General features: G+C 41.6%; 1 protein-coding gene across 1 annotated transcript in view; it reads left to right on the top strand.

The window, feature by feature from the left end:
- The window catches only part of LOC139349209 (astrotactin-2-like), a 262,594-nt gene that overhangs the window by 132,256 nt on the left and 114,404 nt on the right, over positions 1-15,934 (top strand). The window contains exons 8-10 of the mRNA XM_070989796.1: positions 10,536-10,620; positions 11,474-11,548; positions 14,546-14,683. Coding sequence (XP_070845897.1) covers positions 10,536-10,620; positions 11,474-11,548; positions 14,546-14,683 — 298 coding nt within the window. The remainder of the gene's footprint in view (positions 1-10,535; positions 10,621-11,473; positions 11,549-14,545; positions 14,684-15,934) is intronic.

Raw genomic sequence — 15,934 nt, forward strand, 5'->3', positions numbered from 1 at the left:
AAAAGCCGAGTGTGCAGCGCCATGATATTTATCTTCCTGTGAGTGACTCTCTGGTGTATTTCGTGCCCCACAAGATAAAGTCTAAGCTCATTAGAATGGATTACATCTGTAATGTATGTGAAATTTATGTCACCCCGGTCAAGGGCATGTTGAGGGCTGATGCATAATGTATCAGAGCTCCAGACACTCAACTCAGTCAGTACACATGAAGATGCCGAACATGGACTGTGTTTGTGGATTCTGAATGTGTGCAGACGCGTGCTACGCTTACATCAGTCACTACACATTTACGCATTTGGAGACCAGTAATGGTTGTAATTCTATGAAGGAGCCATTTAGTCATCCAGACCCCGGTACATTCAGCATTCTCACTTTGTTAGTGCTTCTGTCTCCTGGTCTCTCTTGAGTTATTTCTCTTTTCATGCGCCCTTTTCAGCAGCAAGATTACTTGATCAGTAATTGCCCTGAAGTATGTTGTATCTTCCCAGGGCAACCACATCCATCCAGCGGGAAAATTAAAGGTGTTCTTCAAAAAGGCTTTCTATTCCCATCACGGCCCTCTTCCATGCATTGTAGCACCCAAACAATGGCACTCAAGAGTGATACACACACAACTGTGCTCTTCCTGAGGACAGCACACCTGAAACAAACTCTTTCATCCAGGCACATTTATTGTACTTCCAGCAACACTGAACCACTGGTTAAAGGGTAAATCACATAGGGAAGAAAAATGCACCTGCACTGGTCTCTGTGCATTGAGACCTTGAGGCAAGCTGCAATTCTCTGAATAAAGAATGTCAGAGCGGGTATTTTGCCTAGTGACAAGTGATGGAAAAACAGCTTGGGTAAGTCTTGTTATAGATGTATGTGTGGCCTGGTGGTGTTTAAATGTAGATGGCTGGATATGGGATTGTTTGCTGTTTGACTACTACTACTACTTTGTTCACACACACCTCTGTGAAATGTCCAGTTCGCCCATTGTAAACATGGTCAGTAAGTGTGGGGGTGCTGTAGTGCTTTCCTGCTTGTCGTGGGTTTGCATCATTCTAACAAAAGCTGGTCTTGGACATGCATGTCAGGAAATACAGATGATCTACTGCTACTATTGGCATCTACATGTGCAGGCAGCAGGCAGGGCTGTGTACCGTAGTGTTTTTTTATTTTTTATTTTACTACCGGGGCGCTACACAGAGTGGTGTCAGCAAGTTGTTTTTAGCTGTGAATTTAATCAATTAAACATGCCCACATTTCAGGGAGCGACAGACTGTTTCAAATCCACACATTTAGACATGTGGACCATTTGCATCCATCACTTTTCCCAATCTTATACGCATGCACCAGCAATCTCGCTGTTTTGTTCTGTTTCTTTGTGCCCTTTGATCGCAAGCAATTCTCACATCATCTCCATCACGCGCCTCCATCCTGCTTCAGTGTCACGCTGGTTGACTGTCGCTGTTAACCACCAGTCATGGTGCTTGGATAATCAATCCTCTCTGCCTTCACCTTCACTCCCCACTTAACTGCTGCTGTGGAGGTTAGTGGATGAATGGCACGATGCAGCTGTTCCTGTTGCCAGAGAGATGCTCGGGACTTTAATTAGACTTGGGCCATGAGCCGTCTTGGTAACAGCCTGATACTGAGAATTTAAATAGGCTGAAAATACAATGCAGCCATAAATGCAATGTATTTTTGTTGTATATATATATATATATATATATAATAACAACAGCATGACTATATAACCGGGGTTTATAATTTTAAATATAACGTGATCACTGAAGTTAACAGTTTATGAGTATAACTTGAGTTATGACACTGTTAGTCAACCCATCCTATAGTTTTACACTGTACTAAGGGGGAATAGATTGCCGCAAGCACCTTTCCATCGATCATCATAACTAACCTCATAAAGACCTGTGAACCTCCTTAGCTGCTTTTGTTTTCCTCATTTGAAATTATGTCTCCCTGGCTCCTCCAGCCTCACCTAATTGGAACTGAAACTGCTGGAGTGTTAACATAAAGCATTGTTTTTCCTTCCGTCCAATGTGTACAGCACTTGAATGTGGACAAACACACACACACACACACGCTCACCTATGAGAAAAGCATCAAGGTCTTCGGGCAGAATGGCTTTTCGTCCTGGCAATTGTATAACAAGTGTGTATTTGCATCAGGACAACAATAACTCCTTTCTGTCCCTTAAACCGTGAGCTTTGAAATGTGAAAATCATTGATGCCTCCGCGGTGAGAAACTAGAAATCACATAATTTGTAACATGAGGTTGGTTATGCAAGTGGACGACTGAAGAGAAATGATTCGAGGTCTCCGGTGACTGCCGCTTGCGCTGTTTTACATTTTTAATTTAGAACAGAAGGACGGTTAAAGTGAGAGAGCAAAGAAAAGAGGTGGAGAATGAGGACACAGTGGTGACATAATAGTGACAAATTGTATTGGCAGTCTAATATCGGTGTTTGTGCTGGATAGTACTATCCCCATGTGTAGTATCAGGTTGTGTGTCTGTGTAGAAACCTGGCTGGGATGTGACAGGAAAGGGACTGGGTGAGCACAGTTCGATAATTGTTGTCATCAAATGGCCATTTCCAATCACAGGTGATTAGCTCTAAATTAGGCCAACAACATGTTCTAATCAGTCAACCATAACTTTTGGCACCACTGAACAGGCTTTATGCATGGCGGAGTCCACAACTTCGCTGAGTGTATAGCTCTGTGCCAGTACATTAGTCATATTAAAGCTATATAAACGACATTTGTGCTTTGTTGAGCCATGACCTCAAAACGTCTGAGAGTGGTCTTATTTCAAAGTTTAGAGGACAGCAGTCCAAGCCACTGTTAATGTGTCCACCTGCGTGCAGCTCCCTCTCAGTTTCCACACATTTCCCAAAGACAAAGAGCTGCAGTCGCATCACTCAGATGAGACAACTTCACCGTAACTAATCCCACAGCAGTCTGCAGCCGACATGTTCGGAGTACAGACCCGATCGTGCTGCCAACTCCAGCTGGACGTACTTTGACGTCTGAAAAACGGGGCTGTCCAGGTGCTCTCTCAGTGGATCCTGCCCGCCCCACAGCCCGGGCTTTGGCAAAGGAAAGAGCAATCAAATACAGACTCAACCCAAAACAAGGATCCTTCTGTGCATCTTGATGACAAAAGATCACGACAGCTCTACCACTAGTGAGTCTGCTGCACTCGAGCTTGCTCTGGGTGAGACTGAAGACCTCTGTGCAGTGATAGCAAGGTCACAGAAAAGGATGGAGGAAATGGCCTCTCAGCTAGCAAGAAATATCCTCCTCTGCGATGTGACTCCAGTTTTGTCAATAGGATTAAATACGGGCCAAATTTATGGGTCAAATTCTGTATTGAAGGCAGTACGGCAGGTCGACAACATGTCAGCATGCCATTAGGAATCCAAGCATCCAGCTGCGCAACACTGGTCAAATTATGAAAAAAAGTTATATGTAGATATATGTGTGTGTAACTTATCAAGAAAGGTAAAATGCAGCGGCTTTACATATTTTTTTCCAAAGTCTTGACAACAGGGATTTTTGAAAACACTACCTGACTTGTAAATAGTCACAACATCGAATGTTTTTGGTACAACTCCAAGCAAACATGGGACCTGAGAGGAAACTTCCACATCCTGTTTTTTTTCTTTACACTCCGGTAGAAAAGATTGAAAGTATTCCATTACTGCCATGTGGGAGGTTAATTTCAAACTTCTTATATTCATATAGCAACAACAGAACAGGGGGAGGCAGCACTATCATTTCAATTTCAGATGTCCCCATCACCATACAGTTGTCCTCTTCTAGGAAATATATATAGAGGCATTTTTTCCCACTTGGATAGGGAGTACAAATGTGTGAATGAGTGTCTCAGCCTTGATATTCAAGTTTGTAAATGGATGACCTATTGAACCGCTGAGACAAATCCTTTTGAAATAAAGAACAGAGGAATGTAATGGCAGCCCTGTGTTGAGTCTAATTGCAAAGCTGTGAGCTGGAACTGCAAAGTTTAGAGAAAAAACATTTCATGTTAAAATGCTGTAATGAGCTTTGTCTACACAAAACACCCACATTTTTAAGCCATTTAAGTCAGGGAGACAATCATTTTGCCTAATAGAGGACCACTAAAAACTAATGTTTGATGTTGCTTTGTGCCTCTGATGTCTGGGAATGGCTACTGGGGCCGTAGGTATTTGCACTCCAACAATTTAGGGGAAAAACAACATTAAAGCAGCTACAATTGATATATTTATAATACAAATGTGAAAGGGGTAACTCTTAATGGTGAACCTATAGAGAATTATCATCTGAATCTGCGGCTCCCCTCGGCTTTATGGAGCTTTATAGTGGGTTTCAGCTCATTGCTTGGCTCTCTGGGCCACAGCGTTACTGTTTTGGTTCTCACCCTTCTCATAGCGTTGTTTTTGGCCACAGCAGGCGGCTGTTTTCAGTAAAAAAAACTCATCATTCAGTAGCTCCTGAGCACCAAACAGCAGACAGACACAGTTAGAGATTAGTTTGGTGAATGTAGTGGAGCATTTAGCAGCTAAGGAGCCAGATATTTCCCTCAGGGGTTGTGAGAGGCCACAAACAGAACTAAGAGAGAGTTACTTCATCAGGTGAATGGAAACGTGACTGGAAAAGAATGCTAACATTGCCTCTTCACCATGTCAACTTAAAAAGTAATGATATGTTGATCTAGTGATTGCAGCTTGTTTCTGCTGCCCCCAAGTGGCCCAAAAATCAGTTGCTGTGGCTTTAAAGCTCATTGTCATGGCTCTATCAACATTTTAGTGATATTACTCAGTCCTAAGTATGTTTGATTTTCAATATTGTGTCAGAAATACTTTATTTCAGACACTAGAGCTAGAACACTAGAATGTTTGCCACATTCTGCAATATGGATCCCATTACAGTTACAGTCTGTGACAATTCTTATCCTCCACTAGTCAACACAGAGCCCGAACCTACATTTAATTTCTCCAATTAAATGTAAACAAACAACTCTTAAACAGTTAAGAATCTTAAATTAAATTTAACCATCCAGTTAGGGAGACAGCCTCTGGCAATAACCGTAGGAAGATCTATCATTACACTTGTTAATACTTGTTTAAATGTGTTAATGTCAGAATAAAACAGCATTGCATTTAATCACATTCTTGGATTTAATCAGATGAACTCATAGTTAAATGACTCATGCATGACTGAATTCACTTCGCCTCTTCAGTTACTGGTGCGTGGAGAGGTACTTTGGAATAAACATATTAAAGAAAAGTTCCACCTCTGTTTTAGGATGTTAAACACACCACCACTTTCCTTCAGCTTGTTTGTGGCATGGTCAGCTGTGAGATACCTGCAGACGGTGTAGCTTACTGCTTTTAGTGTATTTAATTTCAGTTAATGGTGTGTGTGTTTTAGACCAGCCCATCAAAATGAATCACCAGTCCACATTTTCTTAAGTTCAGTTTTTCGGAGTTGTGCAGTCCTTTAATGCACCTATCTCCAGATCCAACCGTCTTCATGAGTGCTGTTCGACGTGTGCCTCTGCTGATCCTCTCCGCCAGGTTTGCTTCTGCACTAACACGATTTCCTCCCCTAAAAGTTGAAGCAGTTACCCTCTCCTTCCTTCATGAATTCCCCTCAGGTGCTGCACTTTGGCATCTTTTTGCTTCTTCAATCTTCTGTTCTTGGTTAGCTGGCATGTACTGTATTTTGGGAATGAAGGGGAAGCATCCTCGTGGGTGATGACACCATCAGATGTAGGAGGTGGATGCTGATGTGAGAGAATGCACTCAGCCAGTATTTTACCAGAGTCCAGAAGTGGTTTCTCGGGTGAGATATGCAAAGTGCAGGTTAGTAGCGTCTGGTTTGAAGCCAGCATAGGCAGCTTTTGTGTCAAGGGATGATGGGTCTGAAAGCTCAGCGCCAGTTTTGGAACACAGTGTAGTGTAGTGAACTTATTTGCATCGACGTACCCAATTACACGTGCTAAAGTAGCACCTTGTTTGAGTTTCACTACAACAGTTGCATCCACGTGTCCCAGATTCATTTAATTATTGATTAGATGTCATTATTAAACTGTTTATAGCAATCAAACATTACCAGATATTTAAATATGTCTGTCTGTTGCAGAGTTAAAATCTTCTGAAACTTGTGTATGTTAAATACTGCATATAAATTATCCTGGCCGTTCAAATGAATGTAAAAACCTCAAAGGCCGCACAGCATCTAGCATGACATCATTTTATAGACTGACTTTCTCTCCGCAAAGCCCGTAGCTCTGATGGACTTCCCTGATGGAAACATTCAATTTGCTCTCGCAATCTGCCTAAAACAAACATCTGATTTATTAAGGCGACATAAGGCGATGAGAATAGCTCACAAAGCAGAGTTAAGTGCTGAGATTTGATTAAGATTAGCAGGAGCAGAAAAGAAAACAAAATGCTGTGATGCGGATATACAAATTCTCATCAAAAAAATAATGAGTTTCTAAAATGTGTGAAGTGCAACGCTACCTGAGAAAAACATATTTGGACAACCTTTACTCATCATCATCATAACAAGTATTTTGAATTGCAGCCAGTATTTGCAATTGATGCCAATATATGGACTCCTTATGTATTTTAAACGAAAGAAAAGCACGCTTTAAAGAAAATGTAGCTCATGAAAACTAAATAAGTCAATGAGCCACCACATCCGAAACCAGTCCAAGCTCATAACATAGCAGATGGAAGGCATTGATATGGCTAACACCTCGCTAGTTAACTCCAGCCAAATGTAAGCTGTAAATGTAAAAGGAGTGCAGTCGCCATAGTACATTAGAAGTTCAAGTTTTATGACCACACAATCACAACTCCCCCATCCCCTCAATGTGTGCTGTTTTTACTGCTGGCTGTATCTGTTAGAGAAGCACTTCTTTATGATCTAATTCAGCACATCTCGAGTTTTCTAAAGAATAGCTCCAGTCGCTTTAAGTTTCTCTTCCCTTCCTGCCTGCACTGTGTCTGAACCAGGTCTTTAGAGACAGAGAGACTGCCGCACAAAGCTGATTCTTGTAAGTTGCGTAAAGGTTAGTGAATCCAGCCAAATTTGCAATCAACCAGGCATATCTCTTCCTTTTAATTGCTTGATCCTCCCTCAAACACATTTGCATTAAGGAAAGAGCCGCATTTCACTGATTACTTGCAAGGTGTGTCCCAGATTACAGGCAAACTTTGCTTGCGGGCTGATCTGAAACAAGGTGGAAAAGACCTCGTAAATGTGTCCCTCTGCAGCCTCCAGGCCTACACACATATGGCTGTACAATACATTTACCTATCTGTGCAGGTAGATTGCTTTGTGTACTTATGAGCTATATATCTAAATCAATTATCCACACTTAATTGGAGTGTGATTACTCTTTTCTACCATTGAATACTTTTGCCAATCTTTCTATTGTTAATTGTTAATTACATTATGTGGACACTTTTCACAGGACCAGCTGCTGTATTCAGGTGATAAAGGCAGTCTGTCACTGGGATTAAAAGACTGGTTGTATTTCTCAAAGTTGCACTGGATTGTTAATACTGGGAATTAAGATTGTACATTTTCAAAAATAAAAAGAATTGTTGATCTTTTGACACGACTGCAACATCACAGGAGCCAAAATTCAAAGACTTTACATTTCATGCTGTTATATTAGGCCCCATTATCTCTCATTCAAAACACTTTGAAGCGAAGGCGCAAAACTAAATATAACATCTATATTTTTAGTATGATGCACTAATCACTGCTGCACACTTACATATTAACTGGTTCAGTTGTTTACAGTAATACCAGTTTTCATCCAAATGAGCTCAGAAACATTCACTCAACTCAATTTGAATCAGAATTGCACAGAACAGGCAAAAAAAATACTTTACAAGCTATTCCACTTTTGTATCTATGCAGAATCTGGACATGAAACCACATGAGGCACACGCACTACCTGCTGCATCACCGTGCCGCTCTTAGATACATTATATGCAGTATAAAATAATCTAGGATATTGCACTGTGTAATCTGATGATTTAGCATGACCATATTTAATATTGACACCCAAAACACCCAATAACATGGCCACGGTGTTTGGAGCATCAGGGGAATGTATTGCATGGCAGGATGCGAGTGTAGCATTCAGCTCCCCCACTTGATCCCATTATCGCTCCGTTAGCAGACCATTCAGCAAAGAATCACAGGTAATGTAGGTATTGATTTGCTTTTTGTTTGGTGTGTATGAAATCCGAAAAAGAATGTCGGCCATGTCCTATTAGATGTTTCTTCTTGAACCAAATGCAAGCAGAGTGTAACAGTTGTCAGCAGCCGGCACAGTCTTGTCAGTGGTGCTCCTCGCTGCAGCCTACACCTCTCCCCTCCAATCAATCAGCAGTGCAGTCGGGCATTTTCACCTGCAAATCTGAGTTTGTTATGTAAATCGTTCCCCTTGTATGTAAGAAATAATTGTCAACTTGGGGCACTATTGTTAGCTTAACCACTAACAGACTGCTAATGAAAATGCCGCTTCCAGCCTCTGGCACATCTAAAAGGGAAAGAAAAGAGCAAAAATCTTATTGCAATTTCCTCCCTTTCTCCCCAGCATGTAACTGGTAACATGTGACTGCACATGTGCGGCTTTTTATTAAGTACTGCCCCTGGCAATCAGGAAGACTTAAAATAACTAGATATAATGAGGTTGAATGTTTATGTAAAGAGTAGCAGTGAGAGGGTGTGTGTATGTACAGCATGTGTGCTTGTGTGTGTATGCAACGTGAACAGGATGCATGTTTGCGTGGCTGGGAGTATGAAAACAAAGGTCTCCAGAAGAAAAACAACACCATCAGTTGTTTCAACAAATGCCCCCAAAACGAAACGTATCTGCTTACGTCCTCTTGCAGCCATCAGAATTAGGATTTTTTTTCCGTGGCGAGCAAAGGAGGAAGTGGTGCCACGATGTCACGGAGCGACAGCCCGCAGAGGGGAGGGCGACTGGGATGGTCTTTTACTTGAAACAGCTATTTGAACTTTGTCGACGTTTACGTGCGTCCACAGTTTAAAGTGCAGCCGTTTCAGAAGCTCTTGCTCCTCATTTAGTAAGGCCACATGAAATAGCCGCTAGCAAATAAAAACATTTGTTGCTTCTCTCAGACTGAATCCTGGTGGTGCATCAGTCCATGAGTGCGTCTTAAATTATTAAGCACAAGGTGATAAAATGTGAATGGTGTTGCCTGGGTGGCCATAACACATTTTTCTGGTGTTATGCCTCCATATAGGTCAAAAGAAAGCTGTCAGTGGCGTTTATTTTCGGTACGCTGCTAATAGAAAAGTTGCTAAAGCTATCAATGACTTCAGATTTACAAATGCGTTCAGCAGTAAATGGTATTCCGCATGCAGCATATTCTAAATATTTTATTTACCATACATGACACCATGAAGCAAATCTATATTCATGAAACTTAATAAACCCATTTTACCCATTTTTGACTTTTTTTTTTTTTGATCTGCAAGTTTTCCATGTACTGTTACACACAGGTCTATAGATATAGGAGGAAGATCCTCCATGCTTTTAAAACATCCTTCTGTTGACTCTTTGTACTTACAGCTGTGTACATTATCTAAGGAAGAAACACACATTTCCAGCATTTACCTGTGAGGCACTGTTGATTACCTGCCAACGGATGTATTGTGACATTGCTGTCCATTCACCCATATGTTACATTACATAGAGCAATAGGTTTTTTTAAGACTTAGTGGCTAGCTGGTGAGTCAGCACCACCAGTAGCCAGAAAGGTGCATGATTGGCAGCCTCTTCTACCAAAACAAAGCCGCTGTGCTGCCTCCTGAATGTCTCTGCTCGTTCTGCAGTGGGAGCTGCCCAGCCGAGGGCGGAGAACTGAACGGAGATCTTGTACCGAGACACAAAACTCTCAAGGACAAAAAAACCTTAGTGAGGATGATAAAGATTTCTCGTGATAAGCGGGAGCAAACAGAATCCCAGTCAATTTTTGTCAGATTCTCGCCAAAGGCATCTTGTATGGCAATCTTTATGTCGCTGTTTTCTTACTTGAGGGGTGGCTGACCTTGGAGCTGTGTTGTTAAGCCTTCACACAGGACAAAATGTATGCTGTCGTAATGTTTAAAGCATTACCTAACAGGTCCTTGATCTTAACCAATGGTGCTTATGTGTTCTGGGAGAAAAATCAATAGCGAAAACATGCGACTTCATCCTTTTGACTGGAAGACAAAAATCAAAGACATTAATTGCTATTAATTTTTATGAAATACTTCAGGAAAAAGCTCAGCTAATGCTGCGCGTGTCATTCTAAATGCACTCAGTTTTGTTCGCTGGAGGGAATTAGCTGGAAAATTGGCAACTGCTTATTTGATAAATCTCTAATGAATGAGCAGGCCAGGGTCACTTACATGGTAATTTATTCAGCTGCTGAGGATAAATAAATATCTGCCACTGTGCCCCCTTCTTGTTCCCTCTGTCGCAGGAGAATGCAGCTGTCATGAGGGTTATTCCCCCGATCCCGTCCATAAACACCTCTGTGTTCGCAGCGACTGGGGTCGAAATGAAGGGTAAGTCCTGTCTGCTCTATCCACTCATATCTGAAAACTCACTTGTACTTAAACGACCTTACAGCTGGTTTCACAGTCCCTACTCCCAACTGCATTAGCGCACAATATTCACTTTACATAAAATAAAGGTGAATTGTTCACTGTGATGGATTAGCTAGTTTGAAGTCTCTGCAAGTTGATCCTCAGAGTATTAAAATGAATGGAAAGCGAGGTAGAAAATCAATCAAATCACTTACTGTATGCCTTCAAAAATGGTCACCAGGAATGTAAAATATAAGCAATTTGTAGTTAATGGGCTAAAACATGCAAATGCACCTATATGGTCCTTTAACTCGAGGAAGTAGACTTGTAAGAGGTAGTCAGGTCGAAGGAATAGATGGGAGGGATGTTATACAGTGTAATGAAACAAAACAGCAGGGGAAGGTCAGGGAGTGAAAGAGACAGAACAACACAAAAAAAGAAAGACAGAAGAAATTGACATTATCCGGACTGTTGTAAGTAAGTCGTCTTAGCCCTCTCGATGACTCTGACCTTGTTTGATAATTAGCTCTCTTGCCCAATCTTTGGTTCAATTAAAAGTTCCCACATTGCTATTCAGCTCCACCTGTCATATGCTGGATTCAGTCCAGTCACAGATCAAATTTACCTTCACGGTTTTTGTCGGAGTAACAGCTGTTAAGAGAAGGAACCGTGTATCTTACTTTCAAGAATAAAAAAAACATTGTGATCATCCCAGATTTTTTGTCACTTTTAATTTAACTGTAATTATGAAAGTTGCACATGACATTATTTTGAAATAGACTTTTTTTTAATGTATTTCTTCTCTTTGATTTCCCTCCTCTCTGTCCTCAAGTCCCTGGCCGTACGCTAACTTGGAGAAAGGCTATGACCTAGTTACAGGAGAGCAGGCCCCAGAGAGGATCTTCAGGTGAGTCCTTCACTTTCGGTGCATCTGCAGAATGCCTGACTTCTGCTGGCCATCTGTGACTATGTGGACACACAATGGGATGATGGTGGTTTTCTGGCCGTGTGTGTGTGCATGTGCGCGCATGTGTGCACAGATGAGCAGCCGGCAGATACACATAGACACAGTCGGACGGACACAAACGCATCTCATGCTGGCGTCGAGTCTTACCCACAGGCTCTTATGTGGAGAGACAGCCCAAGGGGCAGTCCTGCATGGGCTCCTTTCAAATGCTTTTACTGCCATTTTTGTTACACTTCTCATTCTTGATGGGGTCATTGTGTGTGACATTTTTCAAGAAGTGCAAGGCTCAAAGGACCCTGACCCAGCTGTTCCTTTCAAAAGGTTCCATAATATTATCCTCTTGTTATGTTATTGGAAATTTGTAATTTGTCTAATTGCAGACACCTTTAAATGTCTAAATAACATTTCTGCTTTGAAATGTCTAAAAACGACTACATATATTTTCTTGAGTTGTGTTCTTACAAGTATTTCCAACTTTTTTGTTCGAGGTAACTGCGTGTTTAATTCAGTCACCTGTCAGTGTCCCCTTTACCACCTCTAACTTCAAGGGAAACACATGAAACATCAGATGATACATCAGAGAGTGGGGAAGGAAGTGTGCGTCTAAACGTAATCTGAAAAAAAGCTTTAATACATTACCTCATAGCGATGATTTCTGCCTGAGTCACGTCAGATTTTCATTAGAAATGGTGCTTGTTTAAGAAAGAAGATGACAACTCCCATGATCCCACGCTACCTCAGGATGTCAGACTAGGTGTTTTGTTTGCATTCTTTTGATTGACAGCCCCCAAGCAGCACCAATTATATACTGTGTGTTTAAATAGTCCAGATCAATTTACTGTTATTTCAAATTAAACGGTTGCAAGTCACCTGGTAAAGTAAATCGTCTCGTAACTCCAAACACTGATAACAAAAATAATAATCTGTAAATATGTACATTACCCTTTATACACCTTTCAAAAGATGATTTTGCCATGTCCTTGTTCAGGTTTATTTAGCTGTGTACTGTAACTTGCTGTAACCTCCAGTATGTCGGTAGGAAGAGTTCTTTGTCAGAGTGAACTCGCTCCTCTTCCCACTGACCTTGCAGAGTTAGCTTCTCAGCGTGAGTCCACTCTAAGAAATGAGGTACTAAGTCCACAGTCTTTGTTCTGCACAAAAAAAAAACCCATTCAATCTTTCAGCTGTTCACTGCCAGCTAAAAGTACTACTCGGATGGCGCCAGTCAGCGCACACACACACACACACACACACACACACACACACACACACACACACACACACACACACACACACACACACACACACACACACACACAAAGGCAGCAACCAAATCTATTGCTTGGTCAAGTCACTGTGTCAGTTCAGAGTTTGAAAGATGTAATGACAACTGCATACACACACTGCAGAGGACAAATACTCTCAGCCATGTACACACTCATACAGATCGCAGACAAAGTGAGAAAAGATTCAGCAACCAAGTAGAAGCCCTCACTGGGTTACTGTTGGAAGGCTTCTATATCAGTGCCCTGTAGGGGAGGAAAAGAGAAAAGACTGCATTGCTCTTCAGCTGGACAGTGCTAGAGTCAGTCCTGTGGCATCCCTGTTAATCGTAACAGGGATTGGTTTCACAGATGGGGGGGGGGGGTGTTTGTGGAAACCAGTGCTGCCTCTAACTTTTTTTTCCTGCGCTTCTTCTGCACTGGAAAATGAGAACATAAGCATCTTGTGATCCGAAGGTGTGGGGGTTACATAAAGTATGGCTGGATGAAAATACAATGATTTATGCAGTGATTAAAATGTTACTTTGGTGTGTCAACCCTGGAAACAGGGTGTTCCATTCACACAAAGGCATATTTGAGAGGTTGGATATCAGCAATATTTGACATGTGATGTTGTGAAGGTCTTTTTTTGGATATCTTCTATGTGGGAGTCAATAGACAGATTTTGATTAAATTCATTGCCAAAATTTTAGACAAGCAAAGCCATTCAAGCTTGGTTTCTAGGAATTTGGTTTTGTCGCCCACCTGCTCAGATACATTTAAAGCACAGGGTGCACAGCACAGCCATGTTGTGTGCTATTTGTGAGACCTTACCAGGTGTTTTTGTTCCTAAGCGACGAGTCTAGGCTTGCTGCGGAGTATCCTCTTCAGAATATTAATCTTTGCTCGCGGGGGGAACATCTCCAGCAAAACCAAATGATTTTGTGTCCCAGCTTGAACAATGGTCATCTGCACACACTTTCCAAAGCATTGTGCTTTGCAGAGCACATTAGATTTAAAGAGAAGGGAAATTGTTTTTTTTTGTTTTGTTTTAATGAGTAATAAAATGGGAAAAAAAAAAAAACAGGCCACCACAGCTATACTAATGTATTTCTCCAAGTCCAATTTTGTTTCCAACTGTGTCATAGATATACCACATGCAAGTACCAATTAAATTAGTTGCCAAACAGGATTGAAGTCACTGTTTACTGGGGCCCAACAACTTTCTTTGCCTGTAACATAATTCTTTAGATCCAGTCTTCATCGCCAATAAAATACAAAGTACTGGCTATTAATTCATTTTCCTTTTCAAAGTGGCTCTGCTTCTGCCAAATTGTGCAATTATTACCTCAATGTGAACCCACTCACACCTTTGTATACTGATTTTAATCTCAAATATTACATAATAAGCAGAATTGCAAGACATATTTCTTGGTGAAAACTCAGAATGCTCCAGACTCTCTCTAAATCAATATTACCTCACCTTATGTCAACTTTTTCATTACCCTGAATGCAAGAAATGGACACAAGGAAGACCATACTGCCCATTATATGCACTTAGCCTCAATATCAGTATCAGTGCGTGCTTATGTGCAGTGTGTGTGTGTAATAACAAACTGTTATAATGTGACAGTAGCTTGATTGACATTTATGTCTTGTGGTTGTGCCAACACAGATCATTCTACAGTTTGGGCCAAGGATTGTGGCTGCCAGTCAGCAAGAGCTTTGTGGTGCCACCAGTGGAACTGTCAATCAACCCCATCGCCAGCTGTAAGACGGACGTGTTGGTTACTGAAGATCCAGGGGAGGTCAGGTCAGTCTGACTCAGCTCAGAGCTCCTTAGCTGTGCTGAAACTGAAACTGTGCCAAGTAGTTTCTCTGCTATCTGTTTCATATGCGGTGGCATGCAAAAGAGGTCAAACATTCTGTTACTGTGAATAGCTGAGACAGACGGATCTTCAAAAGCCATAAAGTTTAAGATGAAACATACTCTTCAACAAGTTAAGTAAGAGTAGTGCATCATTTTTTGTTGTGTACTATTTCAGAATGAACTTGGTAATAACTTTGGTTACCCCAAGAGATTTGAGCTCTCAGATAACTTTTACCAAGGTCTGTGACCTTAATTAGCTTTACAGTGCGATGGCTTGTTCACAGTCATTGTTTGGAAAGGCCAGGTGATGCAAATTTCAAGCTGTATGAATACTGCGACTCCTCAAACCTTGTCCCAACAATTAGTAGCCATGGGCTTCTCTAAGCAGCTGCCTAGCACTCTGAAAATTGAAATAATTGGTGCCCGGGCTATAAGAGGACAGCAAAGCATTTTCAGCCCTTTCCTCAGCTCAGAATGTAATAAGGAAATGGCAGTTAACAGGAATGGTGGATGTCAAGTTGAGTTCTGGAAACCCAACAAAACTTCCAGAGAGAACTGCTCAAAGAATTACTAGAAAGGCAAATCAAATCCCCCCTTTGACTGAAAAAGACCTCCAGGAAGTTTTAGCAGACTCTGGAGTGGTGGTACGCTGCTCTATATGACCTTCATGGAAGAGTCATCAGACGGAAACCTTTCTGTGTTGTCACCACAAAATTCAGCATCAAAAGTTTGCAATGGAACATCCAAACAAGCCTGATGCAAATCCTGTGGACTGATGAAGTTCCAATAGAACTTTTTGGCTGCCTTGAGGAAAAGGCATATTTGGAGAGAAAGGAACACCCGTCCAACTGTCATGGTGGATCAAAGCTTTGGGCTCGTGTTGCAGCCAGTGGCACAGGGAACATTTCACTGGTAGAGGAAAGAATGGATTGAATGAAATACCAACAAATTCCACCACCAAATTCCACCAAAGCAAACATCACACCTTCTGTAAAAAGCTGCGGATGAAAAGAGGATGGTCTCTGATACAGGATAATGATCCAAAGCACACCTCAAAATCCACAATGGACTACCACAAGCTGGAGGTTTTGCAGTCGCCCCCACACTCCCCCAACCTGATTATCACTGAAAATCTGTGGACAGGCCTTGAAAGAGCAGTGGATACAAAATGGCCCAAGAATCTCACAGAACTAG

This window comes from Chaetodon trifascialis, chromosome 20 (assembly GCF_039877785.1).
Source record: "Chaetodon trifascialis isolate fChaTrf1 chromosome 20, fChaTrf1.hap1, whole genome shotgun sequence".
Taxonomy (NCBI): domain Eukaryota; kingdom Metazoa; phylum Chordata; class Actinopteri; order Chaetodontiformes; family Chaetodontidae; genus Chaetodon; species Chaetodon trifascialis.